The sequence below is a fragment of the Peromyscus californicus genome, unplaced genomic scaffold, assembly GCF_007827085.1.
Source record: "Peromyscus californicus insignis strain IS unplaced genomic scaffold, ASM782708v3 Scaffold_13__1_contigs__length_99412109, whole genome shotgun sequence".
NCBI lineage: Eukaryota > Metazoa > Chordata > Mammalia > Rodentia > Cricetidae > Peromyscus > Peromyscus californicus.
In genome coordinates, this window is record NW_026294424.1 from 47,619,782 (window position 1) to 47,643,372 (window position 23,591).

Here is a 23,591-nt window from a genome sequence, read left to right on the forward strand (position 1 = left end):
GGAAGCCTTGATGTAGGGTGGATGCCTTCTGATCTTAGATTGAAACTTTTTATGTTAGATTTCTCTGTTAAATGCTGCCCTTTAAAAAATATCTGCAGAACTGACCGGGGCCAGATTCTCTGCAGTGTTTCGTTGAAATGTCTGAGATGGGGGAAGAACAGCAGTGGTTTTGTTTGCTGATTGTCTGTGGCATTTGTAGTTTCTGATTAAATTTGCTTTCATTGCTTGCTTCAGGCTACACGAGCAGATCAGACTGGCAGCACCAGGTGAGAAGTCCAACGCGAAAAGCCTTTTATTGGATATTGATTTTCGGTAGGTTTATAATATAATATTTCTTCTTTATTGTCTCATTTCTTTGTGTTTTTCTCTCCTTAACTGTTCATAACTTGTCACACTCTTTAACTACCATTCAGTAGTCGTAGGTTGGGAACACCTTGTTGGTCATGTAAAACCAACACTCAACCTTTGGGATCTCAAAAAAGCTGGCAGTTGATTTCTCTTTTTCCTACTGTGTGTCACAGATGCTCCTCTGAATGTGTCTCCTTGTGTGTGACTTAGAGATGAGTCCTACAAAATGCATTCCTTTCTAATGTCCTGATACTTCCAGGTAAACCGAACTGCCTCCTTTGTGGTCAGATTGTTGGGACTTTGTTTCTGCTTCAGATCTTAGTCATGTGATAAGATGTTTTAAAAACACAGTCTTACCAGATGATGTGCACACCGCTTCCCAGATGCAGCCGGAAGTGGAGGGAGTGCTGACTTGGAATAGGCAGATCTTGGGCCGAGAGTTAGAAAGCAGGTATGTTTGTGGGAGATAGATGCATGAGAGAACTGGATGGCATGTCTCCTGTTGGGATGCACAGCCAGTGCTGACTTGGAGTGTAACTGGTACAAGCGCCCATCCACTGCCTGAGTGTGCAGAGTTGAGTGTTCCTCTTAGTTTCTATACCGCTTTGAGTGCCACCTCATAGAGACCTTATGAGACAATTATTCTTAGAAATGTTTACATATGGTTGAATATATTAAAGGGATCAGACTTGGTCTTTCATTTAGATCTGATAGTGTCTGTTTGATCAGTGCTACAATATTTGTTAGAATATGTGACAATAAATATGCTTTCTCTCCCTGCAAATAAGGCAGGTTTGGAAAAATTATTTTGTACGTGTAAGTGTTTTACCTGAATATAATATAGACACCACATGTGTGCCTGGTACCTGTGGACGTGAGAAAAGGGCATCGGATCCCCTGGACCTGGAGTTAAGGATGGTTGTGAGCCACCATGTGGATGCTGGGACCTGAACCTGGGTCCTCTGTAAGAGCAACAAGTGCTCTTAAACACTGACAATCTGCGCAGCCCCAAAGCAGAGACTTTTTAAAATTTTATTCTTATTTCATGTGCATTGGTGTTTTGTCTACATGTATATCTATGTGAGGGTGTTGGATCCTCTGGAACTGGAGTTACAGGCAGTTGTGAGCTGCCATTTGGGTGCTGGGAATTGAACTCAGGTCCTCTGGTAGAGCAGCCAGTGCTCTTAACCACTGAGCCATCTCTCCAGCCCCCCCAAAGCTTTTTTAATTTATTTATTTATTATGTATACAGTGTTCTGCCTGCACATATGTCTGCAGGCCAGAAGAGGGCACCAGATCTCATTACAGATGGTTGTGAGCCACCATGTGGGTGCTGGGAATTGAACTCAGGACCTCTGGAAGAGCAGCCAGTGCTCTTAACCTCTGAGCCATCTCTCCAGCCCCCTAAAGCAGATTCTTAAAGCGTAAAATGTCACATGAAACAGCACGGCTTTGGGGCTGGGAAGGTGGCGCAGGGTTAAGGAGGGGGAATGGGGGAGGCGCGCATGCCCGAGGACCTGAGTTCAGGTAAAATGTGTGTGTGACAGAATGAACCGTTTACCCCGGCTCTGTGAAGCGGAGATGAGAGCATCGCTAGGACTTGCTGACCAGCCAGCCTCGCTGAAAAGGTCAGCTCCAGATTCAGGAGGAAAGCCTTTCTCCAAAAATTAAGAAATGACTGAGGAAGATTGCCAATGTTAAGCCCTGACTTCCTCGTATACCCACACACCTACCACCTCCAAAAGTACAGATTGTGTGGTGTGTTTTTCTTTATCCTTCCAAGTCAACCTTATACTGTCTGCAGCGGTTCCTGGTCCTTCATCCCGCTCTCTTAGCCATATTGACAGGGCTGGCTCATTAACCACTTACCCCTTGTTGACAGAACTTGTCTGTGTTTAACAGGAGCAATCCTTCCCAAAGTCGTAATACAGATTTCTTTTATAAAGATTTATTTAAAATTATGTGTATGTGTGTCTGTGTGTGGGTATGTGCATGTGAGTGCAGGTGCCCTCAGAGGCCCAAAGAGGGCATCATCAGATTCTCAGAGTTGGAGTCATAGGTGGTTGTGAACCACCTGATGTGGGTGTTGGGAACTGAATTTGGGTCTTCTGTAAGAGCAGGATGTGCTCAGAACTGCTGAACCATCTCTCCTCGCTGTATTTTTAAATTGGGATGTAATTATTATCATGTACCATTTTGAGATGTGTGTCTCACTGGTTCCAGTGAGTGGTCAGTATGTTGTGCAGACATATCACTGTCTACTCTCAGGACATTTTATCCGTTTCTTTATTTGGGGTACAGGGTCTCATATAGTCCTCTCTGGCCTTCAACTCCTGATCTACCTGTCGAGTGCTGGGATCACAGGTGTAATCCACTGCGCTTGTGTTGGAGCGTCCCCATCACACAGAAAAGAAACCTCAGGGTCACCTCCTGACGGCCACTTTCTGGCTGCATGGGTTTGCCTGTTCTGGACATTTTACGGATGGACCCATTCATTCAGTATGCGACTTTGTGTCTGGCTTCTTTTAGTTAGTATCATGTTTGCAAGGCTTATACATACCGTATACAACAGCATTGCCTTTCTTTTTGTGATTGTTTAATAGCCACTGGTATAGAGACATCAATTTCTCTTAAAATTCTGTATTCCATTCTTTCCTACAGTATCAGTCACTATAAATGCATTGTTTTTTATGTAGAAGTTTAACCTTGGGGGTTTTTATCATGTATCAGTATTTTTTGAGTTCTTAGGATGTGTCAGGTACTGTCTAACTCATTCCTCATGATAGCCCTATACAGTAGGTGGTGCCGCCATCCTCGTCTTCCAGATGAAAAAACGGGTGTACAAAGAAGCCAAGTGACTTAGCCAGAATTTTAGTTGGTTCGTGACCAAGCCAGAATTCAAAGCCAGGCATTCTCAACTGCAAGTGGAAATACTTGTCCTCTGAATTTGTAGATAAACCCCTTTCTCCTTTGCTAGCCTTCCCTCTCTGTTCCTTCTCCTGTCTTGCCTTGTTCCATGAAGGTTTTCATGTGAACCGGTAACTTTTGCCAAGTTAATTATGTTTTTTAGACTAAGACACTCTGATTGGTTACAAGCACTGTGTTGGTGTCATGGCAGTCTGTTGATATGAAAGCATTTCTTCCTTCATATTGGTGAATTCCAGGCCACCTCCGGCTTTGCTCCAATCACTGTCTGGGCTTCACACTGTGTTGTTAGATTTCCATCTCTTTGTGTGGCCTTTTATCACCAGGTGGTGTCCTTTAACTTCCTTGGCACTGCTGGGGGACTTGGGTGGCAGTAGTGTTCAACTTACTTTGGCCCTGCTTACCCAACAGTAGAAAGAGGTGGTCTTTCCTGAGAGCCTTGGTGGCAGAACTCCAAAGAGTGCTCTGATTAGCTTGCTGGAGCCACATGCCACTTCCCGTTCTCGAAGCCCGCACTGCGGGCAGCTGGAATATGCTCTGTACAGGACGGAAAGGGGACTTAGAAGAGGAGACGGGTGCTGGTGAGAGGAAGCTGGTGCCTGTCCCCGAACCAGTCAAGACAGAGGCAGTGGGCTTCCTTCTGGGCTGGTTTTCCTTCAGCAGGAATCAGTAGCAGGGACCTCCTTGACTTCACACAGTTTCCATGACTCTGACTTCAAGAGGAGCTCTGTGAAGGTAGCTCAGGCAGAGAGGAGCTGGGACAACCACACTTTGTCACCTGAGGAGCTTCTCAGAGGGCAAGGATCTCAGGTTTCTTTTGTAAAGGAAAGTGGTTATAGATTCGGCTACCCCAAATCCAGATTTTCGCTTTTCCAATCTTTTAACATTTTTTTAAACATTAAAAAAAAAATAAGTCCACAACGGTGTTTTTTCCATTTGCTGTATTTCATGCATGTTCTTTTTAATTGAGATGTATTTCACACACACAAAACAATGCTCTCAGGTATGTTCATAAGATTATGGCACCACATCTCTGTCTTTGAAAAGAAATACTCTCCCAGTGAGCATTCATTCCCTGCCCCAGCCTTTGGCCACCACTCTGCCTTCTTTATGGGTATCTCTGTACACAGGGTCATAGAGTAGGCAGCCTTTCAAGGTCCATCCATGTGGGAGCATGTACCAGGACAACTCTTTTACATGGATGAGTAGTATTCCAAAGTGTGGATTATGCATGTTTTATTTATACTGTATTTTTTTTTCCAATGGCCCAATTGGCTTGCTTCCCAATATCCCCCAGTTGTGGGATAGTAGAACCTTTAGGGTTAGTTGGGGCCTAATGGGAGGCCCTCGGTGGGAGGGTATGCACTTGGAAGGTAATTCTCATAGGTCACATTGGTAGTTCCCACAACAAACATTGATAGCCAGGCCTGATGGCTCATGCCTGTAATCCTACCACTTAGGAGGCTGAATCAGGAGGATTGTCACAAGTTCAAGGCACTCTAGTTTCCTGTTTCCCCATGAAAGGCCTGTTAAGGCTATACAAGTACCTCAACAGCAGTGTTTTCTGTGTGGGCTATAGATAGTGGGCCTGAGTGATGTGAAGTTAACATTTGCTAAGATGGTTTCTATACGCTCTAATTTTAGCATGAAAGATGTGAGACTCTATTTGGCAAACTATTATCCAAATAAAGTTAGAGCAAAAAATGAATTTCTTAGGTTCATTTATGAAGTAATTTTATTCAGCTCTTGATTACATTTCCTGTGGAAGAGCGTGCTTCACACTTGGTGACTGACTCTCATTTAAAGAGAATGAATGGCCAAATTAAGCCGATGTCCTTTTGAGCAGTTTTCAAGTGCTTGCTTTTCTGATTGGCTTTGTTTGTCTTGTTCACTGGAGAGAATAATTCTTTGTGGCCAATTTCATTTTAAGAGGGCAATGTTGGGTGATTTTTTTATATCATTTAAAATATGAATAATTATGTTCCCTTGTTTATTTTTGATGGAAACTTAGAACTGAAATCTTGGCCTTTCCCTGCCTGGCTCTGCATACTGCTGCCCAGAATGCGTTGGACAGGTGTGCTGTGCTGGAGTTTATGTAAATCAAATCCTCTTTTTAATTTTTAAAAGTGACTCTGCCTTTGTGAAACAATGAACAAAAAGAAAGACAAATTAAAAGGATTGTATTTTCCTTTTTTAAAAGACAGAACTCGGGCTGGAGAGATGGCTCAGAGGTTAAGAGCACTGGCTGCTCTTCCAGAGGTCCTGAGTTCAATTCCCAGCAACCACATGGTGACTCACAACCATCTATAATGAGATCTGGTGCCCTCTTCTGGCATTCAGGCATACATGCAGGCAGAACAGTGTATATGTAATAAATAAATAAAATCTTTAAAAAAAAAAAAAAAAAGACAGAACTCCCTCAAATGAAGGTAGACCACAGCTGGCAGTACTAGGATTGGTTAAACAATTAAAAAGTAGAGCACAGTGGTGTAGATGTATAATCCTATCACTTAGGAGCCTGAAGCAGGAGAACCACTGTGAGTTCAAGGCTAGCCTGGGCTACAGTGGGTTCCAGGGCAGCCTGAGGTACAGAATGTCATCCTGTCTCAGAAGATGAAAATCAACAAGCAAGCAAGACCCTTGATGACACGGGAGGCTGTTTGTCTGCTGACAGTAGTTGTCATCACCCGCAGTTTGTGGTTTGTTCCTGAGGTGCCCGAGCCTTTATTCACCTCTTCAGTTCCCATTAATATTTTATAAACAGCAGATATGCTGACTGCATCTTAAATAACAGTAAGCTTAACCATTAACAGAATAACTCCCTCTCCACAGGGCAAGCCGAAAGGGGTTTAGATTATGATCTGGTGAATAAAACCATGATTTTCTAGTGTTGGTGGCGTTAAGACACACGTCTTTATAGCTAATATTTATTAGAGTAAATACACGCTTTAGTGTGTGCTATGTATCATTGTCTTACTTGCTCTATGAAGTCCTAGGGAACTTATTTTTCCCATTTTGTTGATGAAGAAACTGAGGCTCGGAAAGGTTGACTGATTTACTTCCTAAGGTTACACAGTACACAAGGGACCGAGAGCTTGAACCAGATCTTCTGACCACAGAGCCTGCACTCTTACCACAGTATAAATCAGAAGAGGCTGGACCAGGGCTCCTGCTGTAAGAAACACTCACCCTGGTGGCCAGTCCGTTACACACAGTGAGCGAGTTGTGGTACAAGCCGTGTCACTACCACGGTTTTTTTCAAGGGGCTGTAGAAGTAAGGCTGCATTCCTGATTTTTTTTTTTCCAGTTTTTCCAACAAGGATGACATGGTCCATATGTGAATTACTTATAATAAGGTAGAAAAAGCTCAAGATTTTTTCAAGTTTATGTGTGAAAAAACCAGGAAACAGCACTGAAGACAGCAAGGCCAGGCCCACAGATGAGGAAACAGGTAGTTGGCTGGGAAACAAAAGATTCGGTGTTCTACATAATTAAGTATATATAAACTAAGCCGTTATGCAGTGTGAGGTTTTCTTAGCGAATTAGTTAAAAAAAAAATTATACAGTCTCAATTCCCAAAGCTGGTACTCTGATTCATTTTTGATGGCATTTTAAAGTAGTGGTTAGATAGAATAATTCATTCAGTAAATAAATGTGCTTCTCTCCTGGCACAAATTCAGCAAACACTGAATGCTCATACTTCTTTCAGTATTATATTGAGAAATATATATAATATATTCTAATATATTTTCTAAATATATTTTCTAATAGACAAGGAAAACTTTTACATCAAATGCTTTTTTTTTTATCACAGGAGAAATAACTGTTGAGCAGAAATGTTGGCTCAAGATTTCCTTAACCATGAGGGACTGGAGAGATGGCTTAGAAGAACACATACTGCTCTTGCAGAGGACCCACATCAAGTACCTCACAACACTTATAATTCTCGATCCAGATGCTAGACAGCCTCTGGCCTCTGCAGGCATCTTGCACTCATGTACACAAACCCACACACAGACACATAGTTAAAAATGAAAATAAGATCTTAGGAAACTCTTAACCAGGAGAGACATATTTTAATTGTGATCACACTGCAGACTTAAGTTGTTTATGTGTGGTGTTCTGGTCCATAAGAATGTGTGCTTTCATTTGCTGGTTGTGTAGTTCAGAGTTGAACATAGGACCTTAGGAATGTTAATTAGGCAAGTGCTCCGTCTCTGAGGACCTCTATTCTCAGCCCTTACGTTTTATTTGAGGTAGTCTCACCAAGTTGCCCTTGAATTCACTCTGTAACCCAGGCTGGCTTTGAACATTCAATCCTCCTTCCTCAACCTCCCAAATGCTGGGCTTGCAAGCCTGTACCACCAGCCTACTTGGAACCTGTATCTTCTGTATGATTATTCTTTGGTTTTGCCACTGGCCTACCTGGGAAAATAAATTCAATATGTACTGTTATAGATTCACTTAAGTTTTTGTAAAGTATTTCTTATTTAAAAAAAACAAAAGATGATGAAATTTATTTAATCAAGATGTGATTTTGTAGTTTAAAAATATAGTTTAGTGTTTATTTACTGTATTATGTGCCTGAGCACGTCATTTGGTAATGAATTCTTTTACAGATATTCGCAGTTTTACCTGGAAGATAGCTTCTGCCGCTATAATATGTTCAACCATCATTTCTTTGATGGAAAGGTAAGATTTATGACCATCATCTCTTTCTTCTGTTATTGTTGATTAACAAATTCAAGGGTACCCTTTTGTTGCTATTATTTTTTTTAATCATTTCTTAGTGTATTTTTCCTTTTTTTTTCTCCCTTTTTTTAGGGTGCTGGGATTGAATTTAGGGCCTCATGTGTGCTAGGCAAGTGCTCCACCACTGTTATGTCCATCTCCTTCACTGGTTATTTACTGAGCAACTAGAAGGGAATCTTTGTTGCGTTTTCATTGTTTTTCTTCAGGCAGGGTCTCACTGTATAGTCTGCCTAGCCTGCCACTCATCATGTACAATAGGTTAGCCTGGCCTCGGACTAAGGGCATCTTCCCGCCTCTGCCTTCTACGTGCTAGAATTATACTTGAGTGCTCCACACTTGGCGAGGCCCACAGGGCTCCATGTTTTCTGACTTCTGTTAACCTTTCCTGGCTCACCTGTCCTTGTCTTCAGCCTTGCTGTTTGGGTTCAGGATGCATGGCATAGACCTTCAGCTAGTCCAGTGACCCCACCACAGGGCCTTTGCCCTTGCTGGCCCCCTGGCTTCTTTGCTTTAATGGCTTTCAGAGCTCAGTTCCAAATTACTTCCTCTAGCCTCCCCTGAACCCCTGGCAGGCACGTTCTCCTTTGTTTTCTACCATACTGCAATTAAATGCACATTTCAGGCAGGGACTGTATGAGAACTGTGTATCTTTCTCTTGTTTTTCTATGAATCTAAAGTTATTTAAAAAAAATAAGTAAAAGCTGGTTATGCTGGTTCATACCTTTAATCTCAGCACTCAGGAGGCAGAGGCAGGCAGATCTCTGAGTTTGAAGCCAACCTGGTCTACAGAGCAAGTTTCAGGTAGCCAAGGCTACAAACTAAAATAAATAAATAAATTTAAACAAACAAACTCTAACAAACAGGAAAGTTGTTTGGGGGAAAAAGAGCAGCTTTCAAGGTGATATTTCTTTTTTTTTTTTTTAACTTTAAATTTTTATTAGTAAACTAAAATCCATAGCAGTATAAACATTTCAAATACGTTGTTGCTCTTTAAAAGTAGATTCAATAATCTATCCTTTCATCCTATCATATCTTTAATACCATCCCTTTTCTTTCTTTAGGAAGAGATTGCATTTATAATCAACCTTCTTTAAATAAAAATAAACATTCATAAACAATATTTTGGGAATTTGGGCACAGCTTTCTGCTGGTTGGGGGCAAGTCCTGACTGGAGTAGTCTGTGAGGCTGCATTGTCTGAGCCAGTTGCCTTGAAGCTGATTTTGGATGTTGGATCATCTGGGCCATGGTGTCAGTTGAGACCTTTCAGGGGGTCTTGGATGATCAAACCATAGTAGCCTGGAAGCAATCTACAGGTTCTCATCTTCTGTGCTCCAGAAGGGAAGTCCGGGGCCTCAAGGTGATATTTCTAACATCACTGAAGAGAAATAGCTCATACTACCTACATGGCTGTTCCTAGCTGAAGCTCTCGTTAGTCCTTGAGTCAAATCCGTAACTAATCAACTAGTCACACCCGACAGGAGGTTGTTCAGAGGTGTTTGGAAATTATCAACGACAGTTTGAAGCATCCCTGGAGAGTATATTGTCAATCAGTCGTTTTAAAACTGGGGCTCATGCTTAACTTTGTATTGCCCTCTGAGATATTAGCTCATGATGGAATGAAAACCGAACAGGATGAAAACAGAGCTTTCAGGAAGTGAACACAAATACTAAGTTATTGGTTAGGGTTGAAACATGAGTCTTGTGTTGTAATGAACATAGTTTTCTATTCAATGAGATCAATTTGCCGTGGGATGTATCTCAGCCACGAGAGCTGCCAAAACCAAGGATCTCGATGAACAGCAGGTAGAGTTCTGTGTGTGTGTGCCACTGTTTCCCAAAGGGTATCAGTTGGAATCTCTGCATCTGGGAATTGATTAGGTCCATTTAGAGGAGGATGAGAACTGAAGCCACCTAATAGTGGACGAGGCAGCATTTCTCAGCTAGGACAGTGGAAGGAAGGAGGCAGGGGGTGGACTCTGTAGCCATGCCCAGATGGAAGTAAAGGCCAACTTGCTCTGTGGACTGCTCTGAAGAATATAGGGCAGGGTGAGGAGTGAGGCCCAGAAGTGCTGTGGTGGTGTGGCTGCGGGGGTACTGATGTGGGGTGGTTGGTGTAACCATTTGAAACTGGGGGGCAAAAAAAAAAAGAAACTGGGGGGCAGGGAAATGTGAGGTTAGGGTAATGCATAAGGAACTGAGTTTGATTCCTTGATGCTGCATTAGTGGGCTAAGTCTAAAGTTCCATATAACTTTAAACGCTTATGCTTTTTTAGTACTGAAGGTGTTGATTTGCAAACTACTTCCAAGTCAGTAGACTAGTGATTCTATGATAGATGCATCTTTGTTAACTGCGCTCAAGGCAGAAACTGGTAAATCTCCCAGCTGTTGTTAGTTTGGCAGCTACTGGAAACACTAGCAGCCTGGTGGGAATGTGTGTTACTGGCAGAGTCTCCAGGACCAGATGGGTTTTGCCATTTGTAGGCTTCCTTTATTTACTTACGGTGCATGCTCCAGTATGTCTGCTGCTTACCTGGTACTCAGAAGTGTGTGCGTGCTTGCAAAGCAGTTATTAAGCTGAACTTGTGGCAGCAGATAGGACAGACAGCCAAAACCACAGCCAGTGCCTCCTTGTGTCCTCGAAGCTCAGTGCCGCCGCCTCTGCTCCTGTTTGTTGAATTGAATGTGTAGGTTGTTTTCATGGGTGACGGCTTTCTCTCTTTTGGGTTACTAAATTTAGTTTTTTAATTTAACTATTTGAAATGTGTAGTTGTCTGATAGTGATGGTATTTGAATTTGCAATTTAAAAACCTGCTTATCGAGGAACCCAAAGATACAATCTGACGTAAGTGACTAAGAGAGACTTTGGATGTTACTGAGGGACTCTGCAGTGGCAGGGTGACTTGGTGACGTTTCCAGTCCTGAGAGAGACCAAGCTTAATGCATTCTCCCAGTAGGATAAAGGCCGCTCTCTGTTCTAATTTAGAAATGGCGTTTTATTTGTTGCAGGCTGCCCTTGAAGTGTGCAGGGCATTCTTACAGGAAGAGGAAGGTGATGGCGTGATTATGGTGACAGACCCTCCTTTTGGTGGCTTGGTTGAACCTCTGGCTATTACATTCAAGAAGTTAATTGCTATGTGGAAAGAAGGTCAAAGCCAAGGTATCTTTTTTTTAATTACTGCAAAATGAGCATGTGTTTATGTGTCTGTGTCCTGTCAGTACTAGGCAAGCCCAGCACTGATGGAATATGCTGCTCTTGGGCTCTTTTGAAAAGCATGGCCATGGGACACTTTCTCTTCCCTTAGTCTTGTTTTTACAATGGCTTCTCGGTAACATGGCTGTAAGATTCTGGAGCGTTGTGAAGCCCAACAGTAACTGCTGCAATTTGTTCAAAAATGCTCAGTGAGGGCTGCTGTGTGCAGGGGCCGTTTAGATGCTGAGACTAGATAGTGGGCTCTGTGGCCCTTACGTTCCCTGTCCCTAAAATCTTTCTGTTGCTGTGATAAAGTCCATGACCAAAAGCAACTTGGGCAGGAGAGGGTTTATTTGGCTTACACACCCTGAATCACAGTCCAGTGAGGGAAGCCAAGGCAGGAACCTAGAGGCAGGAGCTGATACAGAGGCGGGCGCTGCCCCCCCCCCCCCCCCCCCCCCCCCCCCCCCCCCCGCCCCCATGGCTTGCTCAGCCTGCTTACTTATACATCCCAGGACTGCTCGCCCAGGAGTGACACTGTCCACAATGGTCTGGGCCCTCCCATATCAGTCATTAACCAGGAAAATACCCCACCGGCCAATCTCATAGAGACATTTGCTCAACTGAGGTTCCCTCTTCCCAAATGACCTTAGCTTATGCCAAGTCGGCAAAACAACTAACTAGAACATTGTCCAACCTCAGGCCCAGAGCCTTGAATTTCAAACAGGACACACAGACTTCCAGCTGCGGAGGTGGGTTAACGAGGGGGGAAATTTCTCAGTTTGATGTGCCTTGAGTCTTCCAAGTGTTTCATTCAGTTTTCCCCGTTGTCGGTACATTCAGTTTTAGATGCAGCTGCTAGCCTGTGAGCTGCTAAGTTACACGAGTGTCCGGGGGCATGTGGTCAGGCTTCTCCGCTAACTGAGCTATGGAAGTGGTATGCTTCCGGGAGAGAATTTAGAGGACTTCTGAGAGCTCTAAAGGGGCATGCTGCCAGCAGTGGGGTGTCTAATGAAGCAAAGATGGCTCCTTGTTAAATACCATGTATTATTTGCTGCTCTTACGATCACTACTCAGAACAGTAAAGTCTGTGCGTTGTTTTGGATATGTAATATTTCCATTAACCTTTGGGAAAGGTCAGGGTGGAATGGTACTATTATAAGCATTCTCTTTCTGTGTTACTGATACAGTTATTGAACAACTGAAATTCCTACTGAAAACTTTAGTTTTGTTTAGAATCGATTTCTTCTTTTCTTTTATTATCCATTTATTCTTATTTTTTTCTGTGTGATCCATTAGATGACAGTCAGAAAGAACTGCCCATTTTCTGGATTTTCCCCTATTTTTTCGAGTCACGGATTTGTCATTTTTTTCCAAGCTTCCACATGCTGGATTACCAGGTATAGTAAGACCCTGTCTTCTCGCATGGTTGGGGAATGGATGTGCTGCTGGAATATCCTGAGAAGACTAACCTTTGATTTTAGTAAATTAGAGTGTTTTGAACTGTATCAGCAACTAAATTATACTGTGTATAGGTTAGTCCCTGGCTCCTAATGTCTACAACTTCTAGGGTACTTGCTAAAAATACAGATTCTTAAGTATACACACTTAAAGCAAGACAAAACACTCTTGTCAGACAAAATCAGAGAATCAGAGCAGAAAGCCCTAAGAGAAAATCCTTTCTCAAGTGCCCCAAGGTGATTGCGGGGTGCAACTGGGTGTTAGATCAGCTGATCTGCTCTTTGATCCGCACCAGCCCCAGGACCCTCAGTGTAAGCATTGCTGGGTGTTAGATCAGCTGATCTGCTCTTTGATCCACACCAGCCCCAGGACCCTCAGTGTAAGCATTGCTGGGTGTTAGGTCAGCTGATCTGCTCTTTGATCCGCACCAGCCCCAGGACCCTCAGTGTAAGCATTGCTGGGTGTTAGGTCAGCTGATCTGCTCTTTGACCCACACCAGCCCCAGGACCCTCAGTGTAAGCATTGCTGGGTGTTAGATCAGCTGATCTGCTCTTTGCTTTGCTCTATTAAAGGCTACAGGAAAGTGAATCTTCGTTTCTGGTTGGTGGAAAGTCATGTGTCCTTCTGTGTGTCACTCAGGATGCTGAGAGCTCTAAAGGGGCATGCTGCCAGCAGTGGGGTGTCTAAAGATGCAAAGATGGCTGTGTGCGAGTGTGCTGGCCCACTAAAGTGAGCATCCCTCCTGGTACTGCCGTAGATTAAATACAGGCCAAGGCCCAGGTGGTTTCACTCTGACCTAAACTTATTTCTTTCCCTGGGTTCTAAAGTAACCTTGTCACCGTTACTTGGTGTGGTCACCAACTTAGTACTGCTTCTTTTTGCAAAGGCATTTTTCCTTTTGAGTTTCTGAATAATTGACTGACTAAAGCTTTTCAGCCATTAAATTGTAAACGTCTTTACCAGCTGGTGCAAGACGGCGCTTGCTCTCGTCTGTCTCCTCTCAGAGGCATCTGCCATCGTGGAGATGACGTGGAAGGAACGATAGTTACCCAGAGCACGGGGCAGCTGCGGGTTATTTTTCACCTCCTTTTCTTGGTTGTCAGTGCTAAGAAGCAGACATTTCCGCCAGTTTGAAAAGACTTTGGGGAATGCTTCTCTGTTCTTAGAAGTACGTGCTTTTAAAGGTGGCTACATAGTCTTTATTTAATAATTTCTAGTCACTTCCTTAACCAGGTGAGCTGTTTCCTTCTCTCTTATGTTCCTTCTCTCTTTAAGTACTATAAATGAAACTGCTGTAAGCATTTCTAATGCAAAGAATTTTTCCAGAGCTTCCGTAGTATAGATTTGGAAAACTGATTAGTTTCTCAGGTGTGATGGGCATGTCTGTGGCTGTTGAGCCATATTAACAGGGTCCTTCCAAAAGTGAGTAGTGTAAGCCATTTCAACCTTGACTTCTAGGTAAAAGACAGCCTCCGTCATGATTCCCTCCACAGCTGTTTGCCCTCCTTTTCAAGCTTGCAGGGTTTTGTTCCTTGTTTGAGGGAGGGCTGCTTCTGGAATTGGCATTTGCAATGCAGATTCAGCTGACTTAAACTATAACTGAGCTGGCTCCTGCCTCAGTGGCACCTGCTGCTGCCTTTGGAGGAAGTGGTGTGATGGTTGGCACACAGTAGGTGTCCCGTCTATTTCAAATGATTGGAAAGAGCACAGACTCTAGCATTGAGATGATCTGGGCCTGAGTCTTGGCTCAGCTGCCTAGCCTCTCTGTTCAATGAAGATGATGATGGTGAGAGCATTAGTACTAATAATAGCTACGATAACAGATATGTCTGAGGTAATGTATGAGAGGGTATAGCCAGTCCACACTTGCCGAGTGCAGGCTGTTGTCAGCGTGGTCATCCTTCGGGTAGTCAGCCTTTTTCTCTTTTTGTACGTGTGAGAACTTACGATTGGATAGCACAGGTCTCCTGGAAGATGGTTGCATCTGCATACACAGAAGTGGCAAGGATTTGAAATGGTGATGGGGCAAAAAGAAGGCAGCTAGCTCTTCAATAGGGTAGGCAAACGATGTTAGTGTAGACCTGCCATTTACACATCACCTCCTTAGCCTGCCTGTGTCGTTAGGAAAGGGCTTTGGGGAATAGTAGACAGCCTAAGCTTACTGGAAATAATTGTACAATTCACTATGTTATTGAAAAAGAAATGTTCAGGTTAGATCATGTGTATCTGACCAGGAGCAAAGCAATGTTTTTGATAAAACAAAAGCCAACTGCTGAGAAGAAGAATGAGAATCAGATCTGTACACCAAAATGTAGCATGCCTGAGGCCCCAGGTTTGATCCCCAGTACTGCAGACAAATCTAAATAAAAGGGAAACTGCATGTCTCCTACCTTCCATTACAGATCTTTTCACATAGCTCCAACCCCTGCCCCAATCACCACCAAAGCCACAATAAGACTCCAAGCCACAACATAGTTAAAAAGTAAAAAAACAAAACAAACAAACAAAAAACTCAAATCACTGAGTCTCTTTTTAGGGGTAGGGAGGATGCTTTTCAGATAAGTGGATGGTCCAAATGCTGCAAACCTTCATGAAATATAAATCATGTGGACTTCAGTGATAAAGTACTTGATAAACAGGCAGTAAAGTAGTTCTCAGAAACCGAGAATCCTAACTGCAACTTCATTAAGGCAGATTGGGAAGAAGGGGAATTCTGATTTAGAGTTAGAACTCTGAGTCCTAGCACTGCCCGTGGAGTGATGTGACCTGGGATGATCAGCTGCTCTTTCCCGATCCCTGTTTGCCTCACCTGTAAAGCCAGTGCCTGGAAGAGCAGACGGATGGCAGACAGGCTTCCCTCACAGCGCTGAGAATCCTTCAGCAGTGACTCCTTAGATTTGTTCAGAGAAAGCCAGGCTCACATGGTAAACTAACAGGTAAACTAATGGGATTGATTAGTGATGTCTGCCACAGGGTGAAGGGCTAGGAGCTGGGTCAGGGTGTGGCAGTGTTCATGTGGTTATCACATCCCAGTGAGATGGTTCCACATCTCAACCCTCCTGGAATGTTCTCTCATGTCTCGTCATTTCTTAACATGGAACAAACACATCTTACATGTTAAAAGTAGAGCTGTTTACTTTGTCAAAGCTGTCCTTTTTTATAATCAGCCTGTGTAGGAAACCTTTTCTAGCTTATTTTTATAGTAGAAAAGATATTTGATGGGAATTTGGAGAAATTATTGTATATTAAAAGGTGTCAACTTGGGCATGCCTTTAATCCCAGCACTCGGGAGGCAGAGGCAGGTGGATCTCTGTGAGTTCAAGGCCAGCCTGGGGCTACACAGTGAAACCCTTTCTTGAAAAAAAAAAAAAGAAACAAACAGGGGGATGGCAACCAAATTCTTGAACTCAGTGTGTAATAAAGACTTAGTAGGTGTTAAATAAAAAGCAGGATGAGGTCTATGTGGGGATTTTAAATCGGGGTTCGAAGGTTGTGGGGTTATGACTGCAGGACTGACTGTGGTGATGGGAGCCGGTTGGTGGAGCTGAGGCATGGTCTTGAGACCTTAGTGAAACTACACAGAGCATAGTCCTCAGAGAGTTGTGCCAATGCTAGTGTGGCCTGGCATCCTGCCTGGAGCGTAGTAGGTACAGAATTAGTGCTCTAATACCTCAGTGTTCCATCTCACTACTTTCAGTCTCATGTAGCAGAAGACATTTGCGTATGGCTCAAATTAAAAGTTGGGAACTGCAGAGATTTTGTGCTTTCCCTCATTTCTATACAGTACTTCATCACATTAATCAGTTCTGTGGGAGAAGTTTTCTGTTTGAAAATGCCTCTCATCATCATTGTGAGTGAGATGTCAGGGATAATGATGGGAACATGGTGGATCAGCTCAGGCACTAGCGATAGGCAATTTGCAAAATTGTGTTTGCTTTACAGCACTTCCACGGGAGGTTTATTTGTGTGGATGAAGCTATGAAATATGGATGTATGTTAGAGGTACATTAATTTACTCTAGCAGCATGCGTTTTACATACCATATGTTTATAGTTAATTAGCACAACAAACCCGCATTTAAAAATAATAATAATCTCAATTAGGTTATGCAAAATCGAGCAATCAGCCACCTTCCTGACACATGCATTCTCCAGCTCCTTGGGAAACCATAAAGAAACTGCCCCCCCCCCCCATCTGCTGTTTAGTGCACAGAACATCCCACTCAGTAGAAGTCTTCCCACACTAACTCTCCAGCATTTGAAAGTTTTCACAAGATACTCTGGGGAAGAATGGTTTTCCGTATGACGCTCGTAAGTTTGCGTGCAGGATATCTTTTGTTGAATTTAATAAGGTACCACATATATTCAGGCCCACAAAGGAGTGCACTGGGGAAACATTATACATTTAAATCCCTTTCAAAGAAAACTACTTAAACTACTATTTTAGGTTAATGTTTTAAGTAAAATCTATTCTTGTGTCTTGCCTGTAATAGGTAACATATATTCATAGGATTTTGAAAGTTGGAAAGAAACGTAGAGGTAACCTGGACTGACTTCCCAATGTAATAATCCTCTCTGCTAAATTCATGACAAGCACTCATCTAGCTTCACTCGAATGCTTTCGGGGCGCAGAGTCCTACAGCCTTACAAGGCAACTCAATTTATTTAATAGCTCTAATCGTTAGAGAATTTTCTCATATTGAGATAAAATATGCTCCCCATTAACTTCTAACCATTGCTCCTGGTTCTATTCTCTGAGGCAATAAAGGATAAGTCTAATTTCTATTCCATATGATACCCCTTCAGTTATGAACTAGCTGTCAGTTCTTCCCAGTCTTTTCTGAGCAAACACCCCCAATTTGTTAAACTATAAATCCTATTCATTGCTATTATTTTCAGTAAAAATGAGCCGGTTTTATCAATGTCTTTCTTAAAATGTGGGGACTGAATGCAGGGCTGCAAATGGGATCTAACTCAGTCTTCGCTTATTGGGATGCTGCACATTTGCAGAGGCCTCCCGAGCAGCCTCCATGGACCACAGTCAGCATGACTGAGGACGGCCCTGCTGGCAGCCAGTCAGAAGCCCTGGGGCGGGGGGCTTCCCACATGCTCCTTGCCTCCCCTCATCTCATCTTCTTAGCTTTTGCTCACTGCTGAAGCTTGTTAGTGAGCTTTAGGGAGTGCATTTCCTTGTAAATCTGGTAACACCGAGTTAAACCAGAGCTGCGGAGAGGCAAGCAGTCTACCTTCCGAAGCTTGACCCTTAACAGTTTGGTTGAAGTGTGGAGAATAAGTGATCATTGAGTATTCTGCCCCAAATGGAACTTGTTTTGTCTTTTGCTATTTTTTTTAAGATTTATTTATTTTTATGTATATAAGTGCTTTATCTGCATGCAGGAGAGGGCATCAGATCCCATTACAGACAGTTGTGAGCTACCAATGTCGTTGCTGGGAATTGAACTCAGGACCTCTGGAAAGAGCAACCAGTGCTCTTAACCTCTGAGGCATCTCTCCAACCTTTTTTTTTTTTTTTTTAAATATTTCAAAAAGCTTTATTTTTACTTGGTCCAAGACTTGGCTGGGGGGGTGGGGAGGGTTCCAGGGTGGTTACAAGCTGCCTACTGGCTTGAAAGGTTCAGGTGGAGGTCCTGAGTCTGGCTGGTGCTGAGCAGAGAAGAGAGCCCCCTTGGAAGGGGAGGCCTCCTAGTCATGCTTGAGAGTGAGCTGCTCAAAGAAATACTTGCCCAGACATGGCTGTGGCATGCCAGTCTGTGCTGGCTGTGGCCCAGCCACCCTGCGGAGGTTGGTCAGGTGGTTGCCCATCTTCTTGATGAGCTTCACCTCCCCATCCAGGAAGTGGTTTTCCAACAAGTTACAAGGTGAGGGTCTGTGTGGGCAGAACCCAGGAAATGAAGACCTTAGGGGGCCTGGTACAGGTTCTTCTCCAGGGCCAAGGCAGCTTCCGTGGCCTCCTGAGTTTTACCCCACTCAGCTTGAGATGACTGCTGCACAGCCTGGAAAAGTGCACCTCTGTGATTGTTCTGCAGCTTGAGGAGTGCCCTCATGCTTCTCCTTGGCCAGTTTGGGAAGAAGTGGCCTACACCCTCCAGAGCCACATCATCCCAATCAAAATAGTAGCCCAGAGAGCGTTAGGTGTAGGAAGCCTGCAGGTACAAGTTGACCAGGCAGTTTACAGCAGCTTGCACTTCGGTGGAGTAATTCTGATGAATCTAGGAGGTCATGGCTGATCCGAAACATGGAGCTAACCACAAAGAGATGGTGCTGGCTGGTCCTAGGACCCAAAGGTGGCAGGAGATGGTCCAGAAGCAACTAGAAAGACTGAAAAGTTGCTAGAAGCTAAGAAAGAGGGAGCTCCCTAGCTCCGTTCCATCCAAACACTGTTGAAGCAAGACACAGATCTATGGGACCTCCTGGGCTGCGCTCTAAATGGAACTTTACATGTAATTTTTAAAATGTATTCTTTTGAGACTCTCATACGATGTATTCGGGTCATAACCACTCCTGAACTTTCCCTCTCTAACTTCCCCTGAATCTCCTGAAGTGGGACATGTATATCAGCATCCTTAACCAGTGCTCAGCAAACATCATGGAAGAAGGAGTGAAAAGAATGTAGGAGTCTGGGGATGGGGAGGAGTGCTGTTCAGTGCTGTTTGTCTGGACATGACATGCCCAAAGCATTCACGAGCCCACAGTAGTTATGATTAACCAGATCTGTCAGCATCCTGCTGTGGATGGGAGGGTGGCTTGTGAGGATCTATCCCTAGCTAGAAGCTGTTGACAACCCATGGCTGCTGGAAGACCGGGAGTCATTTTTCTTCCAGGGTGTAGTTGCTGGTAGGTTGTCCATGCTGAGTGATGACCTCACACTTGTGCACATGCAGGTAGTTCTGATTGGACTCTGTGTGTGTGTGTGTGTGTGTGTGTGTGTGTGTGTGTGTGTGTGTGTGTGTGTGTTTAAAGGACGTGAAAAAAAGAGGAGGAAGCATTGGGGTGGGGTCAGAAGGAATGGAGTTTCTCTTTGGGTAGGATATGATCAAGATACATTGTATACATGTATGAATAATCTAAGAATACATTTTAAAAATTACTTTTTAAAAAACTCCTGTCTCCCTGTCATGATTTCCTTCCATGTTTGCTTATTAAAAGTTAGCTTGCGCCGGGCGGTGGTGGCGCACGCCTTTAATCCCAGCACTTGGGAGGCAGAGCCAGGCGGATCTCTGTGAGTTTGAGGCCAGCCTGGGCTACCAAGTGAGTTCCAGGAAAGGCGCAAAGCTACACAGAGAAACCCTGTCTCGAAAAACCAAAAAAACAAAACAAACAAAATAAAACAAATAAACAAAAGTTAGCTTGCAAGCCTGGTCTGTTCCAGCTTCCTACGTGTATCCTTGTTTCTAATCAAAACAGTTCATTGCACCTCATGTGGGAGTTGGGGTCCGCCTGCCCTGAGCTCCTGACCATCTCCTGACCATCTCCTGGTCTCCTTGGGGATGACCTAAAGCAGTGCTCCTCAAACTTGAGTGTGTGCGGAAGGCTTCTAAAACAAACTGCTGGGCCCCACTCCCAAAGTCTCTGATATAGTAGGTGCTAGGTTGAGTAAACATTTGCATTTGTAACAGGACCTGGGTAATGTTGGTGTTGCGCAAACACTAAGTATTACTGAGCTGAAGAAAAACAGATTTAGTAGCCAGGTGGGTTCACAACAGACCCAAAGTCAGACTGAGGATGTGTGTGAGTAGCAGGCTGAAGGAGGACAGGGAATTTAGACTTGAGTAAACAATGCTTGTTGGCCTCTCTGTGGGGACACTCAGCTAAAATGGCAAGTACGAGTGTTGGGGGGAGGTCAGTGTTTGTGGGGCGCGGAAGCACAGGTGGACTCCCTTCTGTCTTCATCGCCATCTTCTGCCTTATGCCAGACTCTGGACTACGTGTTGATCCTCACAGCAACTCTTCAGGTCAGGATCTCTGACCTCCTTTTACAGTTTAAAAATATCCACAAGGTTGTTTAAGGTCATCTAACAAGGAAGTGACAGCCATTGTCTGACCCCTTACCTCTGTGCCATGGGAAAGTGAGAGGACAGATGGTGAGTGGAAGGCCAGACTGAGGATGCACTTCACTTCCCGAGGAAGTGGACCATCTCAGTGACACCCACACACATCTTCAAAGACCTTGTTTTTAGCATCAGAAATAAAGCTCTTAATTACAAAGCAGACTTTCTTAGGAAGCCTTTTAGATCAAGTTTGAGTCATTCCCGTGATCCACCAACATGAGTGTGTCATAACCCCTTACCCTTGTTGTGATGAGATGCCCCTGCTGTGGGGGCCTCTCGAGGTTGGCCGGGGGTGATCTTGCTCTTAGGAGTTTCCTCTTCACTGCTTGCTTCAGCCTGTATCTTAGCATCAGGCTGTTTGTTTATTGGTTAAAGGGGCTTAGAGAGTGTTGACTCATTTGAGTGAATTGTCTTTTTACTTTCTAGGTAGATTATGATAATCACACCCTTTACAAACATGGAAAGACAGGTCGCAAACAGTCTCCCGTGCGGATTTTCACCAACATTCCCCCCAACAAAATCGTCCTCCCTACAGAAGAAGGATACAGGTGAGACCCCTTTGAACTTCACAGGTCCTCTGAAAATGCAGTTCTGTGTACCAGACAGTAAAATGCTTTCAGTATTGAATCAGGTGGTTCTTGTATTGCTCTTAGATTTGGTCCATAATTTCACATTGAATTGAATTCTGATTACCTCCAATTTTTGGAGCAAGTACCTTGTTTGCTTTTGTCTGTTCTGTGAATCTCAAATGAATACATGCAGCTCATTTCTCTGTTTCTCTCGTTAGATTTTGCTCCCTCTGTCAGAGATATGTTTCTCTTGAGAATCAGCACTGTATGCATTGTAATTCTTGCACATCCAAGGTATGGTTCTCTTATGTAATACATTTTTATGTAAATGTTGGTTATGTTGGTTGATAGTTTTATTTCTCTTAAAATGTTTTGTTGCCTGGCAGTGGTAGCACACGCCTTTGATCCCAGCACTTGGGAAGCAGAGGCAGGTGGATCTCCATGAGTTCAAGGCCAGCCTGGTGTACAGAGTGAGTTCCAGGATAGCAAAGTTGTTACACAGAGAAACCCTGTCTGGAAAAACCAAAAAAAAAAAAAAAAAAAAAAGGTTTTGTTAATACTTGAATTTATATGTATTATCACCTTCTAAATCTTAATATATAGTACCTTATTTCTAATTATAAATTTAATAAGCTTAAAAAAAAATCTCGAGTGTGGAAGGTGCATATGTGTAGGCACATGTGTGCACAGCATACATGTGGAGGTCAGAGGACTACTTCCAGGATGTGGGTCTCTCCTTCCACCAGGTGAGTTCTGTGAATCAAATTCAGGGCATCAGGCTTGGTGATGAATGCCTTTACTACTGAGCCATCTCTCCAGCCCGAAAACAGGCTTTTTAAAGTACTTAATTTCTTTCATCATTGTAAATAGCTATTTCAATCATTTTCATATGGTACTTACCAAGAGTGTTTCAAATAAGGCACTAAGTGCTGAATTTATATGTCTGTTAAGGGTAAAATTATGATGTTTCAAATCAGGCATTGGACCATTAGATACCATTGCTGTTCTGATGAAGTAATGATTAGTAACATGTACTGTGCACTTTTTATGTGCTAGGCTTGTTCCTAAGAGCTTTGCATGGGTTCACACATTTAGTCCTCAAAATAGCCCCCCGAGAGGTAGGGGTGGTCACTCTCTGCTCTTTTACAGCTACTGCAGAGCAAGAGACCCGTCTCCTGTTTATGGGTTTAGCTCTTGTGTTTTTCTCAAGAGCCTTTGCTTTTGAAAGCATTTTAGATTTGCTGCACATGAAGCAGAAGGTGCTGAGATTCGTGTATACTTCCTACCCCCATTCCCGTACACAGTCTTCTTTCATCAGGATCTGGGCTGGAGTGTACCTCGGGTGACAGTTGATGAACTCACTTACTCTTAACCCCCAAGTCCACGTTTCCCTTTGAGGTTCACTTTCGGTGCTGTGTGTTCCTTGAATGGGATGACTGTGTAATGACCTGCTTCTGCCACCGTAGGGTCATACAGAGTGACCTCACTGTGTCCCCTGAACATCTCCGCACTAGCTTGGTCACGGATCTTACTGTCTCTATAGTGCTACCTTTTCCAGAAGGTCATAGTATTGGAGTCACACAGCATGTGTAACTGCTTTTCAGACTGGCTTCTCACTTGAAGTGGCCATTTAAAGCTCCTGTCTTTCCATGGCTAAATGGTTCATTCTTGTTAATGACTTCCTGTTGTCTGGGAGTATCACAGTTTGTAACCATTCACCTACTGGAGGACATCTTGCTTGCCTCCAGCTTTGAACAATAATGAAGTTTTTTTTAGGGAGTTAGGATGACCTTTCAGCTACTTGTTCATTTTTACTAAGTCTAGTCAGAAAGAACCTTTGGAGTTTAGCGTTCCTAAAAAGCACAAATGATTTTCCAAAGAAAAGTTTAGGTTCATATAACTATTTTCAGCCAGTTTAGAAGTGGTCTGTCTTGTAATCAGGTTGTATAAGTTTAAAATCGAGGGGGAAACGTCTTTAGAAATATGCACATGGGTGGTAAAAATGAACAAGAATAGGGAAATGATGGTCACAAAAATCAGAACAGGTACTACCCAGTGGGAAGGAGGCGTGCTGTGGTGAGAGGCCCGGCCAGGTTTCTAGGGGCTCAAGAGGCCTCAATCCTTCACACAGTTGCTTTAATACTAGTAAAGTGCATGTCTATGTTGAATGTACTTTTCTAGGTATGTTTTACTTCACATTTAAAAAAAGTTACTCAAGTAGTAACCTGTAATCTATCTCTCTAAATTACATGAAGCTCTCAAATATGAATTTCATTA

General features: G+C 43.4%; 1 protein-coding gene and 1 pseudogene across 5 annotated transcripts in view; one reads left to right on the forward strand and one right to left on the reverse strand.

The window, feature by feature from the left end:
* Positions 1 to 23,591, forward strand: part of Zcchc4 (zinc finger CCHC-type containing 4) — a 47,718-nt gene that overhangs the window by 17,697 nt on the left and 6,430 nt on the right. For all 5 annotated transcript variants that reach the window (XM_052734930.1, XM_052734931.1, XM_052734933.1 and 2 more), the window contains 6 exons: positions 235 to 312; positions 7,893 to 7,965; positions 11,033 to 11,183; positions 12,516 to 12,616; positions 21,172 to 21,293; positions 21,533 to 21,608. In XM_052734930.1, coding sequence (XP_052590890.1) covers positions 235 to 312; positions 7,893 to 7,965; positions 11,033 to 11,183; positions 12,516 to 12,616; positions 21,172 to 21,293; positions 21,533 to 21,608 — 601 coding nt within the window. The remainder of the gene's footprint in view (positions 1 to 234; positions 313 to 7,892; positions 7,966 to 11,032; positions 11,184 to 12,515; positions 12,617 to 21,171; positions 21,294 to 21,532; positions 21,609 to 23,591) is intronic.
* On the reverse strand, positions 12,623 to 18,918 carry LOC128108430 (ferritin light chain 1-like; annotated as a pseudogene).